Source organism: Anser anser (genome assembly GCF_964211835.1).
Source record: "Anser anser genome assembly, chromosome: 2".
Classification (NCBI taxonomy): Eukaryota; Metazoa; Chordata; class Aves; order Anseriformes; family Anatidae; genus Anser; species Anser anser.
In genome coordinates, this window is record NC_139721.1 from 65,052,766 (window position 1) to 65,075,458 (window position 22,693).

The 22,693-nt window shown below is 37.0% G+C and overlaps 1 protein-coding gene and 1 long non-coding RNA gene across 2 annotated transcripts in view; both read right to left on the reverse strand.

Annotated features, from left to right (window-relative positions):
- The window catches only part of CTNNAL1 (catenin alpha like 1), a 58,742-nt gene that overhangs the window by 1,594 nt on the left and 34,455 nt on the right, over positions 1–22,693 (reverse strand). Inside the window, exons 8-18 of the mRNA XM_083824845.1 lie at positions 22,577–22,663; positions 18,591–18,749; positions 16,523–16,615; positions 16,063–16,213; positions 10,008–10,045; positions 5,207–5,257; positions 4,961–5,115; positions 3,343–3,391; positions 2,512–2,568; positions 2,254–2,373; positions 73–156 (exon numbers count right to left, since the gene is read on the reverse strand). Coding sequence (XP_083680971.1) covers positions 73–156; positions 2,254–2,373; positions 2,512–2,568; positions 3,343–3,391; positions 4,961–5,115; positions 5,207–5,257; positions 10,008–10,045; positions 16,063–16,213; positions 16,523–16,615; positions 18,591–18,749; positions 22,577–22,663 — 1,044 coding nt within the window. The remainder of the gene's footprint in view (positions 1–72; positions 157–2,253; positions 2,374–2,511; positions 2,569–3,342; positions 3,392–4,960; positions 5,116–5,206; positions 5,258–10,007; positions 10,046–16,062; positions 16,214–16,522; positions 16,616–18,590; positions 18,750–22,576; positions 22,664–22,693) is intronic.
- On the reverse strand, positions 6,426–10,001 carry LOC310894588. Its single transcript, XR_014580023.1, has 2 exons — positions 7,299–10,001; positions 6,426–6,767 (listed from the first exon to the last, which is right to left on the reverse strand). It is a non-coding gene; the product is annotated as an uncharacterized lncRNA (long non-coding RNA).

The following is a 22,693-nucleotide window of genomic DNA, read 5'->3' on the forward strand; positions in this document are numbered from 1 at the left end:
TATTAAAAAAAATAAGCAAACTAACAAAAAGCAAACAAGAAAAAACTAAAATACTGCAGATGAATCAAGTACCTTTCTCATTAATTTGCTGCAAAGTGGAAGAAGTTGACATAACAGAGTCATCACGTTCTTTGTTTTCTGAATGCATGCATCAACCTAAACAAGATAAGTACAGTAGAGTAAGATCGCTGATTAGTTTTGTCAGGCAACTATTTAGTACATGAGATGATAATCTATTTTGAGCTCGAATGGATAACATTTGTCCTTCGTAAATATCTCATCTAATCAGAAAGTTTTACCTAGCTGTTTTGAATTTCTCTAGTGTTCATAAAACAACAGCATCCCTTCTGTTAAAGGGAGACTTGGGCTGGGAAACAGAAGAGAACAATACACAGCTCAGGAGAAGGAACTAAAATAATATAGTATTAGAGAGTAATATTATGTTTCACTATTTTTCTTCCTTTTTTTTTTTTTCTTTTGTCAATGTCCTGTCAGCAAGATTTAGAAAGCAGTGTGACATATAAGCCTTACCTTGATATGAGTTACACTAAAGGTTAACTAAATCTTGAAGCATTTGAATTTAAGCTGTATGTATAACACTCAGCAGAGGTCACAAGTTCGGGCTGTTCAGAAACATCGTTTTGATAGCCTTTCAGCACTACCTAACTATAAAAGAGACTGGAGTTCCCATTTAGTTTAGCTAGCGAGTGTAAAACAAACCAAGCAGTAGCTCTCAGGTGCTGACTTTGGTTTTGATTAGCTTGGATGGTTTAGCCCCTTTCAGAACTCAGCTGTCCCTCCCACGAAACTGAAACATCTCCCACATAGCTAATTGGAAACAAACACCCAACTGCACAGAAAAACAGATCCTACTACTGCTCCTTAACAAGCCTGACCTCCATTCACCACTCAGGTTTGTAGACCTACTTATGGTAACAATGCAGAAACATTTATGGCAGCTATGTATAAGTTTACATATAACGAAATGAGCAATAGCAGAATAAAGTAGGCGGTGTAGGGTAGACTTTTTACTTTCTGAGAAGCAAGCATGTACTTCACGAATAGAGTCTTTGGGGTTTGGAATTTATGTTTAGGTAAAGTATCAATAACAAGAGAATAACAATAATTATTACAGTGGTGGTAATACAAATTGCCTTAGTTAATGCTTTGAGCACTTCTTAGCGAGCTACACTTAACTATGGTTCATATAAATAAAGTTCTGTGGCTTACAGTAAGATAAATACCATCTCATATTATTCAGCTGAGAATTCTCAGTTTCACCATGATAAAATTCCAGTACCTCTGTTTATGTAGTGGGTAAAAGTTGAGGGAGATGTTGACAAGTTCCTTGAAAAATGTTCTCAGCAGTAAAAAGCAATGTAGTGGAAGTCTGTGAACAACTTTCCTTTTTTTTTTTTTTTTTTGGACAACATCGTTGTCTTGGGAAACTCTTTACTAGCAGTGAAATCCAAAAGCCAAATGGTAATTTCACTATTTTTAACAATAATAAGGAAAAAAATGTCTTATTTGTTGTACACTCTATAAGTTGATAAGTTACTGGTAAGGAAACTGTTCAGTAAAACATTAATATTAATGATAAATCTGGGCCAGTTAGACAAAATTTGGATATCCATGCTCCTTTAAGAAAATAGTCATATAAGCCTGGGAGTAGTAATGTTCAAACTATCCACCTGCAGGCTTCCATATATGCAGGGTGCCAGTGTATCGTATTTTGCCTCCTTTCAAACTCTCAGCATGAATGAAGGGGTCAGGATAAACTTCACTGAAGCCCTGCTCTGCTACTGGGGGAAAACAAAAGTCCAGAAAAAGTTGCACCTGTGCTGAAGAACATCCTTTCCTAACACAGGATACTGCAGTAAATGGCTTCGGCTACAGTGACCAGTGAGACAGTAGACGAAACATTTTCATCAAGAGGAACAGTTCTTACTGTTCTTCCTCTATACTTTGCACATCAGCTTCTCAAACCATGTTAAGTGCAAAATAGTTTACTTCAAGTTGAAGTAAATTCCTCTTCTACATAAGGAACGGCAACAACGATATATTGCATAGCAGAAAAATGCTTTTGCAACATAAGATTTTGTACTTGTTACTTTTTATGGACCTCTGTCAGTCGAAGAAATTCAGCTGTTATTAACTGTTTCATGTTTTATCAGGAGCATAAATTAGTAAAATACCATATTTTAAAACAAGTTAGGTTTTATTTTCAGGGATGTATATAATTTTTTACTTTACCTTTGTAAATATGGCACTTTTACCCTGAACAGAAGCTTTTGCTGTTACTTGGAGCTGCTTGCACATAGGGATCAGTTTTTCAGCTTCCAGCAGAAGCAAAGGTTTGTCGTCATCGTGTATCTGCAGTATGTTTTAAGAAGACAAAACCACTCTGTGTTAGACTCCAATATTAAGTTAATGGAGAAGACAAAACAACCAGCCTTTACGTAGTATCATTAAAATCATAAGCTGAATGGCTTTTCAGTTGTCATACGTCACCTGATCAGAAAAGGCTTGAAAAGCCGAAGCAAGCTTCATGCCCTCTGTTGCAAAAATCTGAAAGTGGAAAAAAACACGTTAAAAAAAAAAAAAAAAAAAAGGTGAAGCAAATGAACCGCCACTCCTTGTACCTTTTGTTTTAATACATAGTGTACTCTAAAAGGGTAACAGGAAATATTTGCGCAAGTTGCATACATTTATAATTAACAAGTTTGCAGTGACTTCTGAAGTAAAAACCTACACTAACGCATTGCCATTCTCCCACATAAGCAAAGTTTTAAAAGTTTTTCCCTTTACATGTGAAAAAACATGTTTTGAATTGGAGCAGCTTACAAAAATTTTGTGGTTAGATGATACCCTGCCATGTTTGCTTACTGTCTTAATGCAGGTAAGCAGTCTCCTGTTAAACATACATACCGTAGAAATGTCACATTATAGTCCCTCATTTGGTCCCTTGTCTTTTGTCTGTATTATTCATATTTTTGCATCTTCTTCCTTTCCTAATAGAATACTGCTGCTCAGATTAGGATAAGTATCTGTAAACACCATCAGGGACTAAACTAAGTGACTCAATGAAGAATACTATTGCACTGAAGGCCACTATTTCCCATTCCTAACTGGAATCTCAGTTTAAGTAATGTCTTAAATAAGGTCCCACCAGAGCCCTGGAATGTTAGCTTTCAGAAAGTACCAGAGTTATGCTGTTTAAGAACTACAGTTGCCAGTCAATTTCTGATACTCTGTACTCATGTATAAGGAATCAAAGAGTTAAAGTTGCATTTTGTTCTTCATTCAGAATCCCTAACTCCCAGTTCATTATAAATGTATTACCTCTGCTTGATGAAATAAATCTTGAGTAGTTTTCAGAAGTCCTTCTCCTCTGTGGAAACAATGAAAACGGAATATATGCCATGTATAGACCGCAGAATATTTTGCTGGCTGCCTGTACAATTTATTTTCTCTGTCTCTCACACAAACATACCAGGTGTGGGGGAAATGGGGACACATCTATAATACCAAAAGGCAGGATGTGATCCCTACATCCTTGTCGGATGGTTTGTACTATTACCTATCTTCTTGATACATCTCTTAATGCCTACTCTCTTAACATGCTCCATGTAACTATTATAAATAAATAAATACTTGGCATCATAAATGTAACAAAGCATCTCTGCCTAGGTATTTAAAAAGCAACAGTCAGAGCTCTTTCATTAACACAAACCTGCATGCTGCAGTAGCAACACGTTTTCAGTAGCTAGCATTCTAACGGTTTCCTCCCATTCTATTTGAAAAGAAGGGTACACTGATATACTCTTTGAAGTGTAGGCTCTAGAAAGGAGTCTTATTTCATTTATCGACTAGAAAAGAGGTTGTGTGCTCCCCTCCCCCTGTGCCAGTAACTAAGCCTCTGTTCTTTTCTAGAGTGAAGTATTTCTGCAAAACACAGAAGGACCTGAAAATTACAAGAATGAAAAAGGGCATGCTAAAATCTTATCAAACGCAGAATATATTTAGCTATTTAAAGTAGAAAATCTACCAGTAAAGACAGTGAAGTACTAATACTTAGTGTCTCATAGCTAAGAAAAGGGACTAAGTTGTATTTGAATGGTGACAGCATGATGCTTAAAAACGAACACACGAGGGCGCAGAATGAATAGTGGACCACAGAGAATTAAGCTATAAAGCTAGATAACACCGAAAGAGCTTTTGCAAAGAAAAAAAAAAATCAGTTACTGCTTAAAATGTTTTACCTATCTATTAAAGCACTCTATCCCAGAAAGTCTTAGGTGTTCCACTTATGTAAGCATTAACACCACTGAACTGTAAAATTCCACTCTTTTGGAAGATGTTTCACAGAACTTATTACAGAAGCCCCATTTCACAGTATTACATAAATACTTCAGTGACTAGAGCACTGCTGGGAAATTAGACAGAAGTTGCTCAGTCCTCATCAGCTGAGCAAGGACAGAAATCTGGGTCTCTGGCATACTGAATAATACTGGAATACTAGGTGAGATTAATCTCTAATTTTTCAGCAAAAAATCCTAAATTATTCAAAGAGGCTGGCATTGTGCAGACAAATTTCAGAACACCCTTCAGTACAGCAAAGATCAGTAACTCTGATCTGCAGTAATATAACTGTGCATTATTTCCCTTAGTTTTGAAAATATTTAGGACCATCCATCTTAAAATATTTCCCTACACGACAGATATTTAATTAGTTGTTATGCAACAAAACAGATGTTTAGCACTTAAAAAACAAAACAAAACACTAGTTTATTACTAAACAGTTTAGAAATTACAATTTATAAAATACAAGGATAGAAATTGAAGCTGCTTTCTGACTGTCCCCCAATACTTATACTCTGAAAATAAATTTGCCTTATTTCTTATAAATGCTTCGAATTCTATTCTCCCCATTGAAACATACTGCATACAGCATAATTACCTGGTAAATAAATACATGGAATAAGCCATACTTGACATGCCTTGCCCATGTTGCACAATCTCATTCTCCTGATCCTCCCATTTCTCTGTCTCAGAGTCCACATCAGATGTGAGCAGGTGCAGTTCTAATCCAAGTTTTGCAATTTTTGCCTGTTCCTATAAATGGTGACAATATTCATAACACATGAAAATACGTTATTCAGACATGAGGATTTTTTTATATTTTTTAAAAATGATGGTGTCTTACCTCAGTATCTAGTTTGACTGGCTTTAATGCTTTCAGATTTGCATTATGCTTCTGTTTCAAACAAAAAAATAACATTTATTAAATAAAAAGAACTGGTAATATTTTTTACAAACAAATTAAAAAGAGATGGCTGTATACTCAGACTGTGCAGGAAAGTTCCAGCATTTTGGACAAACTTCTCAATAGAAGCTAAGAATTTGTTCCGATTTGACTGTTCTTCTGAAATGGCAAGTGCAGACAGGGTCTGTGCCTGCAGACACAGTAAAGTTTCAAGGAGAAGACCTCTTCCATAGTTCTCATGCTCATGTCTCTTCTCTACTTCCTCACACTGTACCATCTTTTCCCCTTATCTTCAAAATCCTGATTAACAGGTATTGCTAAATAGTCATAATCAAGTACAACTGTGCTGATTTTCCCTACAAATATGACACTGCTGTGACAGTGACTTGGTACTAGCTGAACCAACTTCCAAGCTGATCTAGGGTACAACCCACGTAAATGCTGGCGTGACAACATAGCTGATCATTCTGTCATTCTGTGTCAGTTCGCTGAAGTAGATGGAAACAAATATTGAAATTCTGAAGTTTTTTTTCTTTCCATCTCCTATTTAAGCCACAAACTATCTAAAATATGTTTGACTGCAAGCCAAATATTGTCTCAGATTAAACAATTAGTGGTACCGATGTGAGTGGAATACTTGATAAGACAGAGCTTGCAAACTGCATAACGGATGTACACAGTAATACATGATTTGTTGTAAATTAATTTGCATGTAGAGAGCAGCAGTTTCAGGCTTTAGCTTCATGTGCTAATGCTGTCACTGTGAAAAGACAGCAGAAACTAATAAATATGGGAGCCAGAGTCCACACTGAGAAACTGCACTGGAGTGCAGGGAAATGAAAAGAGCAAAGCTAGTGTTGTAGCTTGGAGAGGTAAGTGTCAGCCACTAGAGGAGGTTGGATGACAAAGAGTGCAGGATTGAGAACCTTGCCTGAGAATCTAAAAAGAGCTGCTATTAATTAGTAGGAATACTCAGGCAAATTAAGCTAAGGAATCCCTGCCAGAGAGTGAAGAGGGGGAGCACTACTCATTATGAATAGCATCATAAATAAGCCCCAGGTGTGGTCTCCATCTCTGACTTGAGGAATCTGAGCAAAAATAAAACAGTACTGTTAACTTCCTACTGCAATTTGCTGCTCTGAGTTTAGCTGTCATGTCATTTCTCTTTCCCATCCCCAAATTTTTAAACATTCTGGATCTTAATGTCTACCCAGACTACATGCTGTAATTCTGCCTACGTATTACAGATAGGACAAGCTGATCTCATAGCAAAAGATTTAGAAAAAAAAAGTATGAATTGATGCTCCTACTTGTCATTTAAGTTTGACTACACTGTATATATCGCTGTTCAAGAAATATTAGTTTTAAGGCAGAGTCTTAAAAGAAGAAACAAATACAAAGCCAAACTAGATTCCTATTTACATACAAACTTTGGGCTACAAGATACGGCAAAAATTTAAGCTGCTGAGTGAAGGGTATTCAAGAAAACCAGCACATATTTCTTTACAGTATCACAGATTTCTAGGTTGGAAGAGACCTCAAGATCATCGAGTCCAACCTCCGACCTAACACTAAGTACTCCACTAAACCATATCACTAAGCTCTACATCTAAACGTCTTTTAAAGACCTCCAGGGATGGTGACTCCACCACCTCCCTGGGCAGCCCGTTCCAATGCTTAATAACCCTTTTGGTAAAGAAGTACTTCCTAACATCCAACCTAAACCTCCCCTGGCGCAACTTTCGCCCATTCCCCCTCGTCCTGTCACCAGGCACGTGGGAGAACAGACCAACCCCCACCTCTTTACAGCCTCCTTTAAGGTAACTGTAGAGAGCGATAAGGTCGCCCCTGAGCCTCCTCTTCTCCAGGCTGAACAAGCCCAGCTCCCTCAGCCACTCCCCGTAAGACTTGTTCTCCAGACCCCTCACCAGCTTGGTCACCCTTCTCTGGACTCGCTCGAGCACCTCCATGTCCTTCCTGTAGCGAGGGGCCCAAAACTGAACACAGTACTCGAGGTGCAGCCTCGAGTGGCCTTTATCCACAAATAACTAAAGAAACCTCAAAGTGTTTGTCAACTTCGTAGTTTTCTCCATTCTAGTGTTCACTCACACTATTTGAATAGGAAAATTGGTAAAAAAATAAATAAATAAAAAGCACATGAGCAGTTACCACTCAGCTTTTAAAACATGATTTGACATCTAATACTACAGAGGAAAATAAAGCTGTGCATTAAGCGCACGTGAATCATCACCATTGCTCTGTGCTCAACTAGGAAACCATGGTCTAGCATGCCATTCACACCAACAAGCAGCACTGTTGCAATTAAAGGTGGAACAAAAAGGTAAACTAATTAGATCTCCAGGAACAGTGTGGCTTTGTGGAGGGACAGCTTTGGCATTAGCCACGGACAGCAGACCAGCTCCCCCAAACCTATGCATCTTGCAAAATTCAAAAGACAAAATTCCAGAAAAGAGCAAAGTAGAACTATTTAAATCTTGGGAAGAAAAAAAAAAAAAAGTATTTTTAAAAGGCATACAAACCACTATGTGGGAATATCACTTAAAATGTTTCTTCAAATGTTGGCTGAAGCTCAGAAGCTATGTAGCTTAGTCAAACCGGAACAATCTGACAGGGACAAAAACCCTACCAGGTCACCAAAGCAGTCTGTTTTCCAGTGCCAGTATTTTGTGCCACAGCTGTGAAATTCACCTGTGGCAGGTGGGCTCTGCTCCTGTTCTTGGCATAAGTCTTGCTGAGGCTTGTGAGCCACAACAGGCCTCAATGCGATCGCTCCTTGAACTGGGCAGCAACAGGGCCCCAGGCAGAGCTCATTCCCATGAAATCTCTTGTGGGCAAGTAATGAAGGAACCTGAGTTTGACTACAAATCAATCACTTTATCTAATAAATACTGAGCCTCATCTCTTTCTTCTCCATAACCAAAGGAGAAGTCATCCTGACACAATCCGTCTTATCTATGGAGCGTGGTGAAGCCTGACTTTTGCCTCACTCCTTTAAGGCCTGTTGTTTATACGACACAGGCCTCGGATGGTCGGGGCTCCCCTCCGATCGCATCGGGGCCCTGTGGTGTGACTAACTGACAGGGGCACAACTAAGTGTTAAGGGGAGGGGGGCTGTACAACCTGATTCCTATCCAATTTGGCCGATCTGAATTCTGGAAAATTACTGACCAAATGACAGTGGCCTCGCAATCCTACAAACAGTGATCCCAAACAAGAACTCTTAGAGGTCTCCAGGGTCCACAGCAGGCTGCACCCTCAGTTTTCCCCAGTGCTGACATGCCTCTCAGGGTACCCTGAGGAGAAGAGCGCCTCAGGGCTGACTCCTCAAGGAACAAACTCATCCGCAGACAAATGCCAGCAAGGGAGAAGGGTGAGTAATTCACTCTAGGGAGGTATTTCGGAAGCACGCAACTGGATTTAGAAACACTGCTTCCCCCCCAGTACCCTGCAAGTAAGTCTCAAGAGAACCTTGCCATTCAGAAATCTTCAACTAAGTCACTGTTCCTATTGTAGCAAATTTCTTTAGATCATTGTGTTAATTAACTAATACTTAGATACTGAACAAGTGCTGATAAAATCACATAATCTAACTTTATCTGCTCTAAAGGTATATAATAAATCCTTAACTGTTGCTACATTACAGTTGTGTAAATCTAATTCCACAACATCACCCATGCTCACCCAGCCTACAATTATATTCTATTTAAATCTGCAGGTTGGATTTATAACGGATGACCTTTTCTCTTACCCGTTTCTCATTAAGGGTCAGAAGTATAATATTGTGTTTCAAGTCAAAGAATTGCACAACAGAAGACATGGAGATAGGTGATTATTTCACACCCAAATTCCTCAACACTACTGGTTAAAGAGAGAAAGCAAGGAGAGAAAGAAACAACCCAGAGCTTACTGTAACTTCTGAGATCATTCTTCCCCTTCCTCCTCCCAGTGAAGGGATTCAGTACGTATCAAGGAAGTTAAATGACTGATTACAAGGTTTAGGGTGTTTCCTAACGTAGAAACACTCTCAGAAAAAGTAATGTCAATTATTCAGGTAAGGGTATTAATTACCTCACAACCAAACCTGGACATTTGGTGTTGCTTTTTTTTTTTTTTTCCTGCATTATAAACCTTTAAGGTCAAATAAGGAAATGAGAACCCATTACTTGAAGAACCTATGATATGTTTAACCATGTCCATTTCTTCAAAATAGGTTAATTCAGAGAACAATACCAAAACGAAAAGTCAGGAGTACCAAGACTTATTTTACAGTATGTTGAGTTTATTCTTAGTATTTTAATAGTGACCAGGCATTTATTATTACACAGCATAGGAGTCAAGTATGTGGTACAAAATGTCACATTAAAAAACAGAAATTAAAGGTCACCTACAAATTTAGTTATTAAAACATATTACATGACTAGTTACCCTAGTTTTGAGTATGTTTATTATTCAGTTAATACATGTACAAAGTTTGGTATTTTACTGACAGTCATCCAGTCAAGATGCATGTTAGAGCTTAGTGATATGGTTTAGTGGAGGACTTGTTAGTGTTAGGTCAGAGGTTGGACTAGGTGATCTTGGAGACCTCTTCCAACCTAGATGATTCTGTGATTCTGTATTACTAAGATATTGCTATATCCTCATTAAATGCAATATGGAAAGAAGTCAGTCAGTTAACAGAGTGTATAATGTATATAAAACAGTCCCAAGAGCAACTTACCCCTGGTCTGGGCAGTGACAGGTAGACACGCTTCTCTCCTAGGAAGAACACACATTTACACCAAAATTTGTATGCAGATTTTAATCATCAGACCACATGCCTTACTTCGTCCTTCCTCAAGTTGCAGTACTACATATAAAAGTGAATTACTTACCTGTAATTTGAATATTGCAGAGGAATAGCACTCTATCTTGTGTTTTCAGAGAGAGACAAGCTAAGAACTTCTGTTTAGATTTTAGCTCTCAGTAACTGGCACCTAAGTATCTGAACAGCTTTACTCCTTAAGATTTCTAGTCCCCAGCGTGCAGTCACACATAAGAAACTCTCTCCGGTGACTAGTAGCTATCCACTACATGCACTCATGTTATTGTTGCCAAATACAGAACATACTGTTGTAGTTACATGTATGGCTTTTCTTGGCCTTGGATGGTATAAAATTTGGAGTAGGCAAAGTCAATAGTGAGAGAGATATAAGAAAGCTATGGAGTTTTTTTTTTTTTTAAAGTAACAACAATAAAACACCTATGTTGTACTGTACTATATGTATCCCATGTGCTCTGTATTTTATGAAGAAAAGAAGTTCTGTACCATTTTACACATTTACTAAATTATTTCTTATATCCCCAGGACTCTCAGTTATTCCAAGTCCAAGCAAAACAAGTTGGAAAAAAAAAAAAAAAAATTTTACAGGTATTAACTGAAAGTGGATAAGAAGAATTTATTGGCAGGTAGAAACAAAGACAGGGCTAATAGCCTACTATTAGAGCTCCAGTTACCAGACAATGTAAATATCAATAAAGACTTACATTTATTACAACAGATTCAGGAGAGGAAAGTCTGCTAAATAAAAATAAGTAAATAAATAAAATCCTCAGAGTTAGTGAAAAATAGGTGTGTCCTGAAGAAACGAAGGACTGAGATAACGGATATCGGTAACATATTTGCATGGAGATAATGCACCTGGACAACCAATAAGCAAGCAACAAAAAAACCCTATCATTGTTATTTCCTCCTCTTGTATCAGCTCCTAAAGAAATTCCACTTTGAGTGCTCAGAGGACAACTCTGTTATACACTTAGGATTTTTTGAAAGGATGCTCTTTATCTCCTGGCACCACAGAAAGATCATGAGCTCCATGTTTAGGCAACGGACTTTTAAAAAACAAATTTCAGCAAATTGACAAGTATCCCACAACCCACTTGATAAGTATGGGAAATTGAATTCTTCTTTTCTGCGATCACCTCTGTCTTCTCTAGCCAGTTTTACAAAAGGGTAAACTATCAGGGCATAAGTGGCCTAACTATTTTTCTAAGAATGCAGAGTTATTTAGATATTAGTTGCCTACACATGCATCCAAGCACACCAGATTTCTAAATAAAGACTGACAAAAATTATGCGAACCACTTTACCACGTCCCCTGTATCAAAACATCAGCTAAACGGGATGCAAGAAATCATGTAAGAAGTACCAAGAACAAAAGCTAAATGCTGTAACGTAAAAAAATCTCCTTAACCTTATGTAAAAACATGTTGCACCCTGTTAAAATGAAAAAGAGTTCAAAAGCCCAGAAAGGTTTGACATAGATGGAAAAGAAATACGTATTGAGAAGACATAAACGCAAAAGAGGTGAGCGTTCAGAATTATGCCAACTGAATTGAAAGTAGTACTAAACAGATATAATAATTAAAAAAATACTTTTGCTCATCTACCAATTCCCATTATTTGCCTTTGGAAGGTTGAATTACCATATTCAGAAAGAGGAAGGATCTGCCTATTTCTTGGAATGTTAATTAAAACCCACCCCCACTCTGAGTGGACCCACAGGCATCATTCCTTTCAGAAGCACAGATAACTCAAGCCAGAGATAATCCTCCTTCATCAGAAAATACATCTACAACAGTATAAGCACAGAATTTATATTTGATTTCATTAACAGAATACTTTTTTTTTTCAGGTATTTAATTTTCATATTTTGGAAGTCAGATCTAGGCTAAAATACTAAATGGCTTTCTGCTATATTATGATCTTCCTTTCACTTATGCCAGTCTGTCTTTGTTTTCCCTAATGGGCTTTCTGTAATGTAGTTTTCCTTATTTTTTTTTTAAATAATTTTATTTCAACCTCCTTACCTTGCAATCTTCCACTTTCTAGTGTTCTTGTGTTTCTAGTAGTTCTAGCCCATGTTTTTCCTTCCAAATTTTTGAAATTTTAACTTCTAAATCTTGCTTTTGACCTCATGTCTTACCTGTGAATAGAATAGCTACGTCCCTACTTCACCTGTCTATTCTTAGAACTCTAATTTCTAAATTCTAAAATTAGGATCTGTATCCCCTATTCATCAGCTATGGCCTTCCTGAATCCTAACGGTCATCACTCCTCTCAAATCAAGTGAGCAAAACGAAAGGAGGGCAGAAAAGGAAGTTATCTCATAAATCATTCTCACACTTAATGGCCAGGTTACAAGGAAACAATCAGGGGATTGTTTGTATTCATTTTCAACACGTTGAAACCAAAATTTATAAGGGGGAAAAACTGACTGGAACACTGGCTGACACCCAACAGATTGGATGCTTTCTTTAGGTGATTCACCTCAAAGAGCAAGAACCTGAGATTTAAGTATAGCCTGAACTAGGTATTGCCAGCTTTCTGCATAGTCATTGGAGAGAAAACGATCACCTCCACTGGCTGAGCCAAATCACCCATTTTTTGTGATCCTCCCTGTAGAGGTGCCCATCACACAGGCTGCCCTTAGCTCAGACTAGGTAACGCTAACACTACGCAGAACAGGTCTCCTCACCATTGGATTATATGAGGTTTTAGGATTAACAAAGAAGGTCCAGCTCTACCTTACTTGACAGTTCTACACAGCATAGAGAGATTTGCAAAATGTACTTGAAAGTGCAGCGCTCCCCCCTTCGTACCCCCCAAATGTGCCCACTTCTATTTAGGCATTTTTGGTGCGATTCCATTTCAACTGAATAAAAACTAGACTTCATTTCCAACCTAAATTTTGCTCTCTATCCATACGAATTTTGAACCTCGTTATCAGAAATACCTAGTGTGCTGGTATGATGAAAGAAACACCGGATAAAGAGTTATGCAATTGCTTGTTAAAAAAAAACAAAAGTTTAAACAATGAGAATCTCCCATAATCATAAAAATGCTTATTTTATTAGATGTGTCCAGCACATTTAGTCACCATTCAGTTTCTTGCCTCTTATACTGTACTCTGTACTCTCTTACAAAGCCAAACATTTACATTAGTGGTACAAAAATACAAGTTTTTAAACGAAGGAGAAAAAATATATATATACACCTTCTTACTGTAATGCTATCTTTTGTTAACACACAATCACAATTCTACTAGGAATAAAGCACTTGTTACATTGTAGTGTAAAATGAAGGTACTTTTTACCAACCTCAACATTAAGACAAGTAGCATGAGTTACAAGAAGAGTAAGTAAAATCTTATAAAATATTGTGAAACTCCATTGTGTTTGGAGCAAGAATGGCATTCACATACTTTTATAATCTCTTAGCAAACAAATATTTTAGTCTAATTTATTAACTGGGTTATCTGCAATGTTTTCTAGAAGAAAAAATGTTGAAAGTGGTGAGGTAACTTTAGGGTATTTTTTGAAAGCAAAGAGGTGAGGGTAATTTGGGTGGGACTTTTCTTCTTTCAAGAGTCGCCCTGAAGTCCAACAACAGAAAACAAGCAAAGAAAAAAAAATTGTCACAACACAGAGGAAAACTGTAGAAAACCAGTGGATATAGGAGAACAAAATTAATTCCAAGGAGATAACTGACAGTTAATATGAAACCATCCAGATTCACTGAGAGAAATCCCTTACTACAGAGAAATCCCTTACTAGGCTGGGCCATGGAACAAGCAAAATGGAGACAAGATTTCTTCAGCATCTTTTAAGACCTTTTAAGACCCAATGCACCTAAGGAAATACAAAGTATACAAGGTATGCTCATTATCTTACCAGAGGTGGTATCAGAGCACTTAATGCTGAAGACCGGGGAAACAAGAAATACTAACTGACACAGACTCATCTACCTACGCCAACCAGGAAAAACAGTCTTCACTGCACTCAGGCCCCCATACCCTATACACTTTGCCATGCTCAGCAACAGCTACCCATCTTCTTCTGTCTCCTACAAGCAACAAAGTTGGAGAAGCTTTGTGAAACGATGCTTTAACGAAATTGGAAAACATGCATTTATGGAAAACGTCTGTTATCTGCTGACAACATCCACAAGAGGAGAGAAAGTTACTGACTAAAGGAGGTGCTGGGAATATGCCATAACACTTCAAGAACTATTTGTTTTGAGAGCCAAGTGTATGCTTTACTGTGGCTGCATGGTTCTTGTCCTAATATCTTTAATTACATTAATATTTGTACGTATAGACACACACACACACACAGATATAGAAGGGTTATCACTCAACTCTGCTAGACCATTGCATGAATATGAAAAAAATCAACTGCATAATCAGCCCTGCAAATTTCAAATTTATTGCTATTAGAGCAATACTGTGTTTTTAATTGTATTATATAAAATTTAATGCTATGTTTAGGGAAAGTTAATACGTCCTTGGCTCTCAAAACTAAAGAAAAAAGACACTGAAAGTTAAAAGGCCCATAAATAGGATCTCTGATCTAATAGATTGCTACACATCTTCATATAGCATTCCAGACTAAGGTGGAAGAACAAATAAGATAACAATCACATATTTCTCACATTCCTAATAAAGTGTGCTACCCACAATTATTGCAAACCCATTCAGAATTTCACTACGTTTTCCTTTCACAAGTCTTCAGGCCAATACACACATCCATCTAGCAACCAGCAGCAACAATTTAAGATATCACTGCCCTGTGGTTGCTTACTTACTGTCCTCACAACAAATTGGCAGAAAAGAAGTATTTGCATGAAAACGCAATCAAATATAGAAAATTAAACTTCCAAATTAAACTCTAATAATGAAAAAAAAGTCTCATGTTAATAGCAAGATGAAGTACTGTATCATTGATAAAGTGTCATCTAACCTGAATAAGGAGTTACTTTTTTCTGTATCTTAGGTACAAAAAATCGAAGTCCCTGTATTTAACTAAATCTGAACTTTTTAACCTGAGCAATATTCTTAGAAATACAAGACATTCAGTATTATTATATATTACATTCTATGTGTATGCAATTATACTTTAAAGACTGAAACAAACACACAGCCACAAGAAGTATAACATCAGGCTACAATAAACACATAATCTGAAAAAAAATTACGTTAAATAAAAATGAAAAATAAAAGGTTTTTTTTTTTTTTTAAGATAACCTATGCTAAAAGTAAACACAGATCTGTCTCGTCGTTCTCTTCTACATGTTGTACAAATACCAATAAACTTACCAACCAAAGAAAATATCCCAAGATTGTGCAGAGTCATCAGAGATTCCATCCAGGAGAAAGGACAGCAGTTTAAAAATCAAATAACTACATTCACTACATTATGAAGTAAATACAATGCAAGAATGCAAGCTGACAGTACAGAATATATTTGTATATATGTTATCCAGAAATATAGGAAATGAATTAAACATGCCACACAATTAAGTTATACCTTGATTGTCATGAATTAACATGTCCTATTCAAATCAAAAGGCAGGATGAAAGCCTTAATTCACTAACATTTGGGCACCACTGGCAAAGAGTGGTGTCAAATACTTTTGAGTACTTTGAAAAGTTCCATTCAATTTTGCTGAAAGTAATCACCATGCAGGAAGTTAAACATTCTTAATTTTACACAAATGAGGCCTTTAAATTTCTGGCTATGTTTTTCCTTGAAAAACATACCCTAATTCGACATCTCTACAAAGTGAAGAAGATATTTGTATATTACCGCCCAGATTTGACATTGCTGTATGGGATATGGGACAGTGTATTTTGCTCTTGTCTTAAGAAAGCAATGTTTCTTAAATCACAGCTAAAATTCTTAGCCTTCATTTGTTTTGGGAACTTAATTTTTCTATTTGTACATAGCATTCTTACCTCTTCTTCCTTCAAACACATCATTGATTTCTCTCAACAGCATAGACATGTCACTCAGCTGAGACTCCCAGGCCTCACAGAACACCTCCAGATTTTCTTTTGCAATCTTGCTAGATGGATGTAATGCCAATGTTTCTACAGCAGAAATTATCTGGACAGAGAACAAAATATTTGCTATTGGAAGACATCCTGATAAACAGTGTTGCACATGAATTCACAAATGCCTCCACAGGCAAACCACAAAATTTAAACCGTTACTATTTTATGTTTATAGTGTATTCATCTGACACTTGCAGGTTTGATGATCTTCCTTGCGCATTATTTTAGCCAACACCCAACACTGAATTGTAACTCTTTCTCAGAGCTGCTTTGAACAGTTTAACGTGACATCTCCAAAGAATTCATGCAAGTAATTTTTATTTACGTCCAGTTGAAGTGGCTAGATAAAAGCTAAGCATACCTGTGGGCCAGTGACCTGAAAAGTATCTTCTGCATGTATGCATGTAATCTCAAGGGGCTCTGTTCCAGAAACATGCCTCAACAGGCGACACATCTAAATATATATATATTTTAAAGAGAAAAAAATGGTAAAAATATGGTTTCATTAGTAATGAGAAAAGGCACACACACACAAAATTACTGACAGTCCTGTCAGAAACTTACTGGGGACTGTACAACTTGGTGTTTCTCAGGGAGCATTTACAATAAAGAAAAAAAATCCTGGCTTGAAAGGTGCAGAAGAGTCACCAGGAGAAAGAAAATTCTTTAAAAAAATCATTCCAACAACAATTTCACTCATAAATATACCTATGACTTAATAAATCTGAAAGTAATCAGACATCTACAGAACCTGGAAACATTTTGTAGCATAAATGACATCAGCAAAACAGGCTTATTCAGCAATCATCAACTATGTGGAAAATTTAGGCTTTTATCATCCAGAGGACTGAATTTGAGCAAAACAGTGCCATATTCACGTAGGGAAGAAATATTGTTTACTTCCACAGTAGGCAAAAGGTAGCCACCTATCTTTTTGTAGTAAGATTAAGAGTGAACTTTGGGCTGAGGATGAACACTGAAGATTTCAGATCAAAAGAAGAATTTATAAGACAGATATAGCACATACTAAACTAACTGCACCTTGTCCATTACCAGAAATGCTCTAAGGCCTAGCTACAAATACTATTTTACCTCGCAATAATGCCTGGAAAAAATCAGCATCTCACTAAAAGAGGAACACTAATTAGTCACAGAAGAAGGGGACATTAAAGCTGAAATCAAAAATGACCAGAGTTGATTTGTTAGTCCCTGAAGTTCAAGCATGTTGCTTCTGCATAGTCACTATACTGGGATGAATTCTCAAGCCCCATATTGAATCAGAAATTTTTAGAAATTGAGTACTAGGTGTCACATAAGTATAGCTACCAGCGTCGCCACGTTCCAGATCAAAATAATACATATCTTTTTGTATCTCCTGCTGGTGCAGTTACTTCTGCTCCACCTTAAGACCATAGCATGTGACAGAATTTGTAAAAGTGAAGCAAAACCACGTATGCACACTCTTATTTTATTTTTAAATAGTTGGAATTATTCAAAAGGTTTTCTAGCTTACTATGGAGAAAGATAAGGGAATTAGGAAGTTCAATTTAAATAGATACTACAATCTGTCCTCTGACAAATTCAACACACTAAAAAGTGCATAAATGCTAAAATTCCAGAAACAGTCCTAAATATTCCTGGCACAGGAAGCTCAAGTCTCCCTCAGTCTATCTCAGTGCTCCAACACTATCTTAGCAAGCCTTGCTTTCAAACCACTTGCTTCTTCATGCAACTCAATACATCTACTTAACACCACACATCACAAATGTGGCAGGCAGAAAGGCAATCTTCATCACCTTAGAAAGGAACAACAACAACAAAAATAGGCCTTACTCTGTTGTTCACATGTATGAGTACTGACATACAAAACTGTGGATGCAATAGAACCTGCAGTATATAAACATTGCTTTTCACAAAGAAGACAAGATTTTCTGTGATCCTCTGACTGACAAAAAAAAAAATCTTCAGAACAGTGAAGTTCATTGGACTGAGGAACTTAATCTTAGGTTCTCAGCATTCTTAAAATAAATCTTTGGGTTCAGCTCTTGCTGGATAGCCGCTGCTTGAAGAAAAGGCTATAATCTCTACTTGGATCTAGAATCCTACTTTTTTATGAATACTTTAGCCCCAAAAGATACATACAGATACGAACAAGTCAAACAATGAATTTAACCGCAGACCTGACCCAGGAGGAGAATTGGTAAGACTGTAAAATGTACGCTCCCCTTCTAAACAGCCATATTCCACAATTATACACCTGGCTCAGACCATACCAAGAACACCATAAAATTCAACAGTATGCTAGGAAAAAAAATAGTAATAATAATAAACAAAAAAACAAACCATAGCCTTCCTAAAAAATAGATTAAGACAAATCCAGCCACTCATTTGCTATGTGTCTTATAAAATCAAAGCAACCGTGAACTCACCTCGACAAGTTGTTCTTTCTGCTCTGATAGCTTGCAAGTATATTCTGCTACAGCTTCTAGATTTCCTTCTACTCCTGTTATTTTTAATGCTTTGAGAACCATATGATCTGTATGGTATTTTAGAAGATCTGCTGCCAAAGATGTTGCTGCACCGTGGACCTTGAATAGCATTAAAAAAAGGAGAGATAAACCTTGGAAGGAAAGAAATGCACCCAGTATCAAACTGAATCAACTTAAAGATCAAGTGATTTTTTCAAGAAGCAAAAAAATTTACTGCTATGAAAGCTCATAGACAGCCTGGGGCTTTAATTCTTCAATTATTATTCAAAGTACAAAGATATATAATCCACTGCACTCAAAAACAACCCAACCAAACATGAAGAGAAACAAAAGAGCAGCTGGGTAGAATCAGGACATGAGATTATCACACAGCTGCTTTCTGATGATGTTACAGCTGGAAAAAAACAGGTGCCTGAACTCGTGGGGCACCAAGTTCAGCATAAGCATGGCACAGTGACCACTCCTCATGAAGAACACGTATTAACAGAACCAGAACACAGCTACAGCAACTGAATTTATAATACATTAGAAATTAAGTTTCCATCAATAAATTGCCAGTGATGAGAAAAAAAAAAAAAGGCTTGAAAATAATCCATTGGCTTGTGACACAGCTTTAGAAAAGTAAAAAGCTCCTTTTCTGCAAGGAGCTCCTCCTTGAAATGCATCCTTAAATCCAGACACTTTCAGACCCACGGATCTGCTCAAATTGTGTTGTTGAGGACTCTGCTTGACAAGAGCTATCAGCAACAGCTGCTGCAAGTTCTAGTGCCTAGTCATACTGGCTTTACCTATGCCCTGTAACCAGCCCCATTTTAAAAACGTGAGTAGAACAAACACAGCATCCTGTTTTAGAAATAGCAGAGCATTCTTTTGACTGCTGAGTCTTGTAATATTCACTTTACTGGATTGCATTGAATATACAACACACTTGGCTGTTCCAGAAGGTTATTTTTCAAGTTCTTATGAATACAAAGACCTTGATAATGTGATGGTGGTGAGCCTTGGCTGTGGATAGAACAGAATGTTTTCTTGAATTATATGTATTTTTTTTCTCCTTTGGACTCTACCTGTTTTCCTCCCTTCCCCTACGTAGTACTATGCAGCATCATAGAGTCATTTAGTTTGGAAAAGACCTCTAAGATCATGTAGTCCAATACTCAACATAGCACTGCCAAGTTCACCATTAAACCATGTCCTTAAGCTCTACATCTACAAGGTTTTTGAAGATCTCCAGGGACGGTGACTCAACTTCTTCTCTGGGCAGTCCATTCCAATACTTTACAACCCTTCCAGTGAAGAAATTTCTCCTAATGTCCAACCTAAACCTCCCCTGGCACGACTTAAGGCCATTTCCTCTTGTCTTACCACTTGGTGCTTGAGAGAAGAGACCAGTCCCCACCTCACTATAGCCTCCTTTAAGGTAACTGTAGAGTGCGATAAGGGCTCCCCTGAGTACTTCCTATGCAGTCCAAAATTAAGAGGTTATGTTTGATTCTCTCTTTTTTTTTTTCTTTTTCTTTTTAATTTAATTCAAGAAACCTGAATTGCTTCCTTAAAACCTTCTACTACTTTTGAACAGAAAGAAATAATGCTATGACAACGTATTATGAACTTTTTATATGGTATTGCTTCCATGCCATTAAAAATTATCATAAACTACTAATCTCAGAAATGAAGTCAGCTCTGAAGAAAGGATATCTGCAATTTATAACGTTGAAGTAGGAGCTGGCAATTCTCATTTATATATAGACTACACTGTGATTACCTTTTCATTAGAGATTCTTTTCATCATGATCTAAAAAAGAAATTTACTTATATTAATGCTGTCTCAGAGCATTGAGCAGGAAAATGGTCTCAGGGAAGGAATGTACCTCTAGTTTCTTTCATAAAGTGACAAGAGATGGGAAAATGCTATTATAACAAGGTTGTATTGTGTTCTCAGCAACCCAGGCTGTTAGAACATTCTAATTAGTGTCACAGTATTTAATTTCATCAACAGAGAGCCTGTTTACTGACTGATACGCTGTGGCACCAGAAGTCAAAGACTGGCAGGACAGTCCTCAACCAAACACTCTGGCTACTCTGGGATAAGATACAAATCCAATCACTGCATAGGGAACAAGATAAATGACATACTACTCTAAATTTGTTTCTACTGATTATCATTAATCTTGCACATTTTAACTAAGAAAGCTCTTGTACTTTACAGGTCACAAAATCAAGGCATACAAAACTAAGGGTTGTTAGTTTAAAAATTCAAACTCACTCAGATTGTTCCAGAATTTCTAGAATAGCTTCATACACTTTCACTTGCATAATATGGGACTAAATCACAGGGCATAGGTAACCCACTATTTTATATTTTATGCCACCTCTGTTAGCCAGCTTACAGAGGGTAATTTTCTTTTATTGTCACCTGAAAAAGTTCTTTAACATAAGTGTAATGAGTATGTAGTATTTGTCGCATGACGTTTTCACAAATAGAAGTCTGTGGGCAGGATAGTATGGTAAGATCTACATTTATGGAGCTAAAAAAAATCCACAATATTTGTAATTTTTTCTACATACTACATGACAACTCCGTTAGCTTTATGGTCTCTGTAATTACATAGTTTCATATTATTTTTACTGGGAATCCTTCCTTCTCATTCAGTACACAGGAATGATGTCACCCAAAAAGGACACTCTTACAGGGGAATGTCACTCTGAAAAGCTCTGCTACTGATTTACTACATAACAATGACCAAAGCAAGAAATATTAGTCAAAGAGCACAGATTACGTGCTCTCTGTTTCCTGGGGGCCTGACACACTGCCTAGCAGCAGAAGTGCAAAGAGCTTAACAGTACCTGAAATAGATTTGAAACACAGTTCAAATCTTCAGGGCAGCTGTAGGAATTATTATAATCCACAGGTTCAAATTTCTCATTTTGCCTCTATTAAAAAATGTACAGCATGATCTTTGAGCACAGAAAGTTAGTATGTGACAGGTAACAAAACTAGATGAAAGTGGTTTGTTAGCCAAGTATTTTCATTTAAAGCAGCTCGGAACACAGTCTGAGCAAGTTAACTGAGTCTCTCTAACATCTTTGTACTGTTCTGTAGGCTTGTATAGAAACCATCACTGTCCTTAACGTTCGTTTTGCAATCTGTTTAATGGAATAATAATAGGGAGGACTTTAAAAGATATTTGAATGCTTTTTAAACATTTCAGAAGCTGCCAGCTGCCGGTAATTCTTTATTTGGCTCACGTCTGTGGAACAGATAAGGCACCAATGCTATCCATAAAGTGAAAGGGAGGTGGGGGGGGAAGGTAGGGCCCTGATCAATAAGCACAATCCATCCCAGGTGCTAAATGAGGCAGCTATCTCATATTGTATGTAAGGATGGGTGACATTTGGCATGCTTGCATTTAGGAAAAGAATGATTACAACGAGCACATACACAGCTGCCAACTATCCAGAAAAATACCTCAGTATAATGCATAGTCATAACACATTTCTGCTTTAGAATTCAATAGAGGAGGTCACATACAAATGAACAACTAATGAACAACTAACTTATTCATTTAAGCATATACTAACAAGAAAAAGCATTAAAAACACAGTTGCATGCATACGCAAGCAGAATTTAGCTGGTACATTCAAAGTAACAATTACATACATGGTACTTTCTACCAAACACATTTTTATTTGATTCTTGTCAGAGTCAGCAAACCAACAGATTTCTAATCAGTGATAAGAAATGAAACAGAAGGTGATTGCATACTAGCTTGCTTATGTAATTCTGATTTGGCTACTCTTATCTATAAATAGATACTAGTGTTTTCAGGTCCAGGATCCTATTTTACAACTTTGTATCTGAAAAGTAAAAAATGCAAGGTTTTCTTCAGTTTTTTCAGTTTTTTTTTTGTTTAAACTGGACTTACCTCTCTTTTAAGTTCATTCATGCACTGGCATGTTTTTAAAATGGCTACTTCCAAGTCTTCCATAAGATCCTTGGTCTTCTGGTTTTGCTACAAGCCGAAGAAAGAAAGCAGACAATA